This window comes from Hakea prostrata, chromosome 4 (genome assembly GCF_041222555.1).
Source record: "Hakea prostrata isolate BN-2017 chromosome 4, UWA_Hpros_2, whole genome shotgun sequence".
NCBI lineage: Eukaryota > Viridiplantae > Streptophyta > Magnoliopsida > Proteales > Proteaceae > Hakea > Hakea prostrata.
This window is the reverse complement of record NC_142603.1, coordinates 50315577-50324592: the sequence shown is the minus strand read 5'-3', so window position 1 is coordinate 50324592 and position 9016 is coordinate 50315577. Positions and strand designations below refer to the sequence as shown.

The following is a 9016-nucleotide window of genomic DNA, read 5'->3' as shown; positions in this document are numbered from 1 at the left end:
GTATATGGCTATTCAGGCATATGCACATAGAAGTTTACTAGTAATATTAAGAATTTATTTTTTCATTCCCATCGAATTAATTCCAGTATGTGAAACCAATTTGTAGAGATATTATTACTTCAGAGATCGACTCTGGTGCCTTCGAGAATCAAGCCACCTATATTTTGTAGATGGGACGACACTGAGAAAAGGAGGATTAAATATATATCTTTAAGGAGACACTAAAGAGAAAGTAAAAAAACAGAAGATACGAAAGAAAGAGATCAAAGTTAAGAATAATTTGAACTTACGAGGAAGCAATGCATGCATGCATGCATGTCCCCATTTGAGGTCACCCGATTTTCCGATTTTGGAAATTCCGATTTTCAATTGCTACTTTCCTCATTTGATGTCTTGTTTACTAATAAAATACATAATCAGTCACCTGAAGGCTGAGGGAGAAATGATTCCTACCCATCCATGCACTCTTTCTACAGTAACGATTCATATCGTAATATATATATATATATATATATATATATATATATATATATATATATATATATATATATATATATATATATATATATATATATATATATATATATATATATATATTTGGAACTGAGGTTTAGTCCGGACCAGCTTGTGCGCACCACGATTTACTTCCTCAGAGAGGAGGCTTTTTATATTGCCGAGTGGGTGTGAACCCAAAACCTCCCCTAGGGAAGTAAGGCCTTTAATCGCTTTAACATACTACTTTTTTTTTTCTTTTTTCCGGTAAACTTTAACATACCATTTTGCTTTGAAAGTAAAAATAACATAAAATTTTACCATTTACTTCAATCTACATCTATAATATCTTTTTTTTTTCTTTATTTTCTTTTAATATCCAATCCATATGTCAACATGATGTCTCCATTTTCCCCCTCTATTCCTTAACATGTCAACGTGATCTCCATCGAGAATGAAATGACCGGCATGTTTGCTCTACTTGTGGTGGTTTATTTTTGGAATTAGATTTGAATAAAGTTTTCTAATCCTCAGACCAAACAAAAAAAAAAACTCCGAAAAGAAAAGAAAAGAAAATAAAGCATAAAGATTCATACTTTTCAGTGAAGAGATCATGGGTTCGACTTTTGCAGACGACAAAACTCCCTCTGAGGATGTAATTAAGGTGTGTACAAGTTGGCATGGATGAATCTCAGACCAAAAAAAAAAAAAAAAAATGCATAACCTAAGAATTAGAATCAGATCCAAATGACCAATAATGGTTAGGTAAATCTATCATCTACCATATGGCCAATGGGCATGATTGTTCCGAAGTGTTTTGTCCAATCAGAAAGAGTCTTTGATCATCCACCACGCGTATCTCAGGAAGAAAGGGATGAACCCAAATGTTAGAAAATTTCCACACAAGCAGAGTCTGACTGACCCTCACTGCTTTTATTTGGTACAAATGTAATTTATTAGCAACAATCACGGCTAAAAAAATATATATTTAAAAGAGAAATCACGACTAAGAAAATTATTTAAAAGAGAAATCTTCATATGATGGGCGCCCCATGTGAGGTATCTTAGTCTTTTTAAAGACTTCCTTATTTTATAATTATTATTATTTTATAAGAAATTACATATATATATTCCTTAGATTTACACACTATTATATTTACAGAAAATATTTCTCTTTATTATACTCCAAATGTCTCTGTAGGCCTAACGCTCTTAGTTTTGAAAGAAAAAAAATATTGTTATTTAAAAAAAAAAAAACATATTTTTCCCTGCTAAATCTTCTTATAAGTCTTATTGTGAAAAAAAAAAATCTTTTATGAATGAAAAAAAATACTTAAAATTCAGTCATAGTTGTTGTCCACTCTTTCTTCAAATTTTTTTTTTTCTCAGAAGGTAGAATCGTGGAAGTGAGTAAATTTTTATTCCCATAATTGATGAATATGATATAATTTAGAAAATAAATCTGAAAGGTGGTTTAGTTGGAAATAGATCAACGTTTTCATTTAAGAAATTAGAGTTTGAATTTTATCGGGACTATCAGAAAATATAGTCGAGATGTGCATAACCTGGTCTCGATGAACTTCAGCTTAAGAAAAAATATATAAGCATAATAAAATAAATTTCAAAAAAATAAAAATATAATAATTGATTTTAAAAAATATATAATAGTTTAGAAGTGCAGGAGTAAATATGCAAATTCACAGAGGTCCGGACAAAAGAAAATTCATACAAAGGTTTCCCATGGCCCCACTTTCCCACCCATAACCCTCAAAAGAAACGTCCGGTGGGTATCGAACTTCATAACTTTCCTCTCTCTCTCTCTCTTTTGTTTCACAGGCGCGACAAGCTCCTGTCTGTCTCTCTGTCTCTTCTCTTTCTGAAGGTTTGAAGGTTTGAAGGTTTGAAGGTTGAAGGTTGGAAATTTCATAATTCTTTCTTTAAATCCGTCAAAGTCTAACCCAAGTGATCCTCCTAGTTTCTGCGTCAGCTGGCGTGCACCAGGGTGTACGGACAACAGTCAGCCACCGTGGACTCTCTAGCCACATAAGAATGGGTGGTGGTGGTGGTGGTGGTGGTGAATGAACGGCGACGACAACCTCGATGGCTGCGATGATGGGCGGAGGTGGAGTAGGAGCTGAAGCGCAGTATGTAACGGCTAAGACGTCGGTTTGGTGGGATATAGAGAACTGTCAGGTACCAAAAGGCTGTGATCCTCATGCGATCGCACAGAATATAAGTTCGGCTTTGATGAAGATGAACTACACCGGTCCTGTTTCGATTTCTTCCTATGGTGATACGAATCGTATCACTGCTTCCGTCCAGCACGCCCTCTCCAGCACCGGAATCGCTCTCAATCACGTTCCTGCCGGTATTCATTCTTCCACTCCCTCAACTTCAAAAAACCCTAGATTTCCCTTCTCTAAATGCTTCGTTTTTTTTGTATTACTGGCTACTGCTGCAGCTAATCTTCTCACTGTTTGGATTTTCCCCTTGTTTCTTTAATTTTTGTTTGAGATCGCTCAACTTTTCTACTGAGGTTTCCAAATTTTACCTAAAGTTCTTCTTTTTTCCTAGTTCCTGCTTGAGCTTATGAATCTATGAAATATGCACTTCTCTGGTTCTGTGATGTGCCAGTTCTAATTCCTTGGTGATCGCCTTCGTTGACTGCCTCATGGCAGGTAGAACCGTAGATATCTTGGGATTTTACCAGTAGTTATTAGTAAACTGAAGTCTTGCTTCTCTTGATTGGGGGTCTTCGTTTTTCCCTTCTTAACTCTGAGCCATTTCCCTCTTTCTGATCACCTGTCAAAGCGAGTTATAAGTATTTCCCCTTGTAGAACTCCGGGATCCTCTCACTGCCCCCCAGGCGTCCAGGCTAAAAAGAAATCTCTGAATGAACAGAGATTTTAGGTCGTCTAATGAAATAGATGCTCTTTCCATTCTTGTTTACTGGCTTGGATCTGAATCTTTTCCTTATTTGATCTTCTTTGTTGGCGATCTATTTTCTATTTTTTCTTTTTCTAATGAAATAGATGTGAGACTACACATTTTTGGGGACTCAGATGTGTAAGTTTACAGTAGGGAAGTTTCAGTAAATCTAGGCTAAGTAGAGGAGGGAGTGATAGAAAATTCCCGAATTTCTTATGCCCATTTATCTTTTTTTTGTCTGTTGCTTTTTCATCACTCAATGTTCATCCTGTAGTACCCATAATGGTGCGTATGGATTTCTGTAGTGTTTTGAGGTCTTCTTTTTTGATTTGTCACTCCTGCAATTCTAGTTTACATCGCCTGAGTCTTTCCTTTTTCAATGATTTCTGGATGTTATGTTGTAGACAGCAGTTGTTACCTGGATGCTTTTCACCACTGCAGCATGCCTGGAAGCTATGTTGAGCCCAAGATCTCTTGTTTCTTTTTATGAGCCAATGATACCAAATGCTAGTACAGATGTTCCTCTTTAAGTCTTTAGTCACTGTTATGTTAATTTGGCCAGGTGTTAAAGATGCCAGCGATAAGAAGATTCTTGTGGATATGCTATTTTGGGCAGTCGATAATCCTGCTCCTGCAAATTACTTGCTCATTTCCGGTGATCGTGACTTTTCCAATGCACTCCATCAGTTACGAATGAGGAGGTATAACATCCTTCTAGCACAACCACAGAATGCATCTGCCCCCCTTCTTGCTGCTGCCACAAGTGTCTGGCTTTGGACAAGTCTTCTAGCAGGAGGACCGCCACTACCAAATGGTGATTCGTCACAGTTTGGTAATAGTAATGATTTAACCAATTCTGACATTCCAAAAAGGCCAACAACTGACCCTGGTAAGATAAACCACTCTGTTGATCCTATTCCTGAAAGTTCAACCTATGGGAGTCAAAAATTCTTCAACATTGGAAGGAATGGTGACAATAAATATAAAGGAAAACCAATTCGGAGAAATCCAAGTCAACCAAACATGTCGAGAACTTCAAGCAGCCCAGTTGGGCTACCAGGTCAAACCAATGGATCCACTAACCAACCTGGGTATGCACAAGTGAAGCACTTCAGGGAACCACCTCATGAATTCTATGGTTCTCACAGGCCTAACCCTACCTCGAGTGCATCAACTCCCCCATATATTCCAGGCTATCCTGATTCTTCTTGGAACAATGGAATATTATTCCCAAATAATTATCAGCATCAGTTTCCACAGCCATTAAGGCCAGCCAACAACCCTATGCAACCTTCTTTTGCACCGGGTAATCTGTTTGCCCCAAATTCTCCTAATTATCAATCTCAAATGTCTCCAAGGCCTGAGGGCCCCCCCTTAACCTCAGCTCATCCTACAAATGTCCTTGATATCAGTAAGCTGAATGTTTCTGAACAGCCTAGTAGCGTTCACAATCCTAATGGTTTTCCACAACGAAATGCTGGGGAGTCCGAACCAAAATCTGTTATGGAGTCTTCAAACCCTGCAGGTTCAATGAATGGACAAGAAATGCGAAACAATATACCTTTTTACCATGACTCGATGAACAATAAATATCCTTCTCATGGACTGGAGTTTCCACCACCATCTTCCTCTGCAATGAGTATGAACCCTGTACCCAGCAATGGTGTTTGGGGAACTCCAGGATGTCCACAGCCTTCTGAACATGTCCAAGGCCGTATAGGGGTCATATTACTTGCCTTGAACACCTTAAAAAGTGATAAGATGACACCAACGGAAGCAAACATTACCGATTGTATTCGTTATGGAGATCCCAAGCACCGAAATACAGATGTTAAGAAGGCCCTGGACAGTGCCATTGAGCAACAAATGGTGGTGAAGCAAATTGTAGGTGCATCACAGTTTTATGTGAGTAAAAATGATAAACTTTGGAAGTGCGTAAACCCCATAGGTGGTAATCCTAAGGAGTACCAGAAAGCAATATGGGATGGAATTCATAAATTTTTAACTTCCTCTGTCGGGCGTTCTGCGATGATGGCTTCTCAGTGCAGGTAAAGCTTTCTGTAATGCTGAGTTATCTTTGACTGCCTTCAAACTGTGCCTGTTGAAATTTTTATACTCTTTCCTTTCAACCACAGGTATGAAGCAGCAGCTATCATCCTTAGGAACTTGTGTGTGAATGATCTTGTACTGGGTGATATGCTCAAGATTTTGAATTTGACTATAGATATCAAGAGGTGGATTGTCCCTCATCAATCTGGCTGGCAGCCAATTAGTTTTATGATTACAGAGACTGATGGAGATGTGGGTCCCAAGACCAGTGGTTGATATCAGTCATGAACAGCTGTGATTGAGGGGACGAGGATATCAGTAGATATTATAGTTACATTCAAAGGAGGGCCCCCTAGAAGTGGTTAAGTTTCGACTATTAGTTATTATAGGCAGTAGACAAAACAAATATGGAATGCTTTTTCCTTCCGCTATTTTACTTATGATTACTGGTGAAGTTCCTTCCTGCTATCAGTAAGAAATGGAAGGTAGTACCTGAAATGCTGCATACATTACAGATATTACATCTCATAAGCAACATGGCACCAGTATGCAGTTCCTTTTTGTTCTTTCTAGATTGTCAGGGTTTCATCAACTGAGTCTTTGATGGTTAATCGACTAGCCTGCAGAACTATGTCATCTTCATTTGGTGGAATTGGATATCAGCATTACGGAGTAAGTTCATCAATTATGAGTCTTCAATTAAATCTCAAGGATTAGTTTGCAGAACTTTGTTCAGGGGACTTGGTTATCAGCAACAGATTGGAAGTTCAATGCTAGCAAATGGAAACCTACAAGCGAGTTGATTCAATAAGGTCTAGTTTCAACACTTTTTACTTCAAAGAAGGGTTTTCTGTATTCCATGCTGTCATCACTCTCTTTAAAAAGACTCTTGGATTTTAGTTCTGCTGGTGGTGGAACAAATTTCTATTCTCAGATCCTGTTGGAGGTTGTCTTAGTCTGTGCCCAACTTTCTCGAAGACAGTTCCTTAGTTTGCTGTACCAGACCATGAAATACATATAGCATGCAGAACAAAGAACAGAGAAACAAGGGAAACTATGTATTCTAGTGCAGAAACTTCAGAGTTTGCAGTATTATGAACAACAGTTCGGAAGCCCAAGTAAGTTTGCGATGTTGTCTGGGTGAAGACATCGGTCTCTGTATGATTGGTATCAAGTGAATACAATTAGTATTTGGGAGCAAGGCTGATTTGCTGGCAAGGAAAATTAAACCCCAACTGTTAGTAATTGTGGTGAATTGCGGAGATCTTCAACTTGGTTACTGCGATGTGGCATCTGTATATGAATGAATTAAGCCATTAAACCATGAAGTTGTATCTATTTTATTTAGCAATCTACTTGTTTGTTTCTCATGGATTTTCTTTGTTGATTTATCAGCAACTTTTGTTTGTATAGAAAGAGAATATTTGTTGAACCGTTCTAGCAGGGTCTCTTTTATCTTGCCTAACTTTCATGCTCGTTACTTTGCTAGCTGCAACCATGTTCCTTACGGTTTCTATCTTACGTGCTGATTTGGAATAATTCCCCTCCCTTTTGTTCATCATTCTAGCAGGATTTCGCTTAGAGGTTATATTCCAAAGTATCTTTTTTTTTTTTTCTTTCGGTAGTAATATTCCAAAGTATTTTATGAGATTCTATGGCGGCAAGAATATACTGTGTCATTTAATAAAACTAGTTAAGTGACACGTGCTATGCACGAGAGACATACACGAAGAAGAGACAAAGGAGGAAATCGAGAAAAGAGAGAAGAGAAAGAAAAAGGAAAAATTAGAAAGTTTTATAATAACTAAGAAAAAACAATAGTGTCCGCAAGATCTGGTCATGTAAATCAGCAAAACATTTTCAATTGTAGAGATAAAAACAAAAGGTAGTTTAACCATTTTGAAATAATAAAAAAATGTAATAATTCACATTTTCAAGAGAATCATAGGCAAAAACTTTGGGAGATGAGTAAGAATAAATATAGAATAAGATATTTATTAAAGAACATATAATTGAAGTTTGTTATTAAAGAACATATATCTCAATTATGAACATAAGTAGAAAATTATTATTATTTTTTCATTAATATCAAACTTTGAGAAATGTGTATCTAATAGCAACAATTTCTCTCTCATTTTTTAGGAAGGATTATCATCTATGATGATCCATGTTATTTTGCTTAGAAACTTAACATTAAGTCAAACCAAACACCCACCCTTTTCAAGAAAGCTTTAAGACTTCAGCAAGCCTTTTTTTTCGTACGAATGTTTCACAAATGTCCCTTAAACTCAATACGAGAGCTTACAACCAATAGTCGGAAAACAATCTACAACATTAACGTCAAGGTAAGAATACTCTTTCCGATTTGAGATTTGATTTTACAAATCCCAAAATATAATTCTATCATTTGCAAATTTAAGAAAAAACTATAACGTGCACCCACAATTTGTGAGGAAAAAAAAAGTTAGAAAACTAATACACAAAATATAATATTTGATAAAAAAAAACAAAAGATATAATGATCAAGGAAAATATTTATCAGAAAAAAGGAGTACATGCTTTTATATAATAGTATGATATAATATATATTCAGAAAGTAGACATATATATACACACATTCTTTTTACATACACATTTACTTTTATGTGATCATGGTAGTGTTTTTTTTGTTTTGGCCAAAAAACAAGATCATGGTAGTCTCCAGTGGTCTGTATTTGGTCTTAGTGGGAATATTAGTGTAAAAAAAAAAAATAAAATGGAGCAGTGACCAAACCCAACCTTTTTGATCTGTTGTTCTTTACGTCAGCAAGCCTTCTCCCTTCGAGCAACATCTGCTGCAGAGGCCTGAGCATTGTCCAGCATTACCCTCTTCTTCCTCCTACTGAATTAGCGTCTCTGCCTGAGATGGACTGGCCAGCGCCGTGGCTACTGCTTTCTGGCATTCTACTTATGTCGTCAACACTCTCCATCCCTACCTCGATATATCAAACGATCGATTCAATTTGAATCCCAAGCAGTTAAAAATCGGATATTCCAAAAGTGCTCTGGTATTTTTGAGACAAAATTCAGGGACATCCTTGATTGCCAAAATCTCACACAACCAGAGAAACAACATTTTATCCACTCTAAGGACTTTTAAAAAAAAAACCCACATTCTTGAGAGTAAGCATAAACGTATCGAAGAGTTTCTGTGTTAACTTTCAGTTAACTAAAAAACAAATCAGCACGATAGAAATGAATCAAAGGAGAACTCAATACATTGATGACAGAACACGCCAGACCAGACCATCAATATCAACAGACAGAGGGGAGAAAAGATTCAACCTTCCTGAGAGCATCTTTCCGATTAGGGTTTAGAGCAATTTCGAAGAAGGCTGGCATGCTTCATTGAAGATTGTTCATTTGGAGGCCACCGGCCACGTCTTCGCCGAAGTTTCGGTTTCAAACGGGGTTCTTCGCTTGGGGATTCAAACGATACGATACGTGTGATGCGAAAAAGATTGGTGGCAGTTAGAGAAGGTATTTTTGGTCCACCACGAAAAAACAC

The 9016-nt window shown here is 37.0% G+C and overlaps 1 protein-coding gene across 1 annotated transcript; it reads left to right on the top strand.

The window, feature by feature from the left end:
- Window positions 1–2279: 2279 nt before the first annotated feature.
- Window positions 2280–7022, top strand: LOC149019388 (uncharacterized; the record flags this gene model as incomplete). The annotated part of the gene is given in 3 exon segments (XM_089153402.1): window positions 2280–2860; window positions 3983–5468; window positions 5556–7022. Coding segments are annotated over 3 exon segments (1944 nt in total). The 5' UTR covers window positions 2280–2592.
- Between the last annotated feature and the right edge of the window lie 1994 nt (window positions 7023–9016).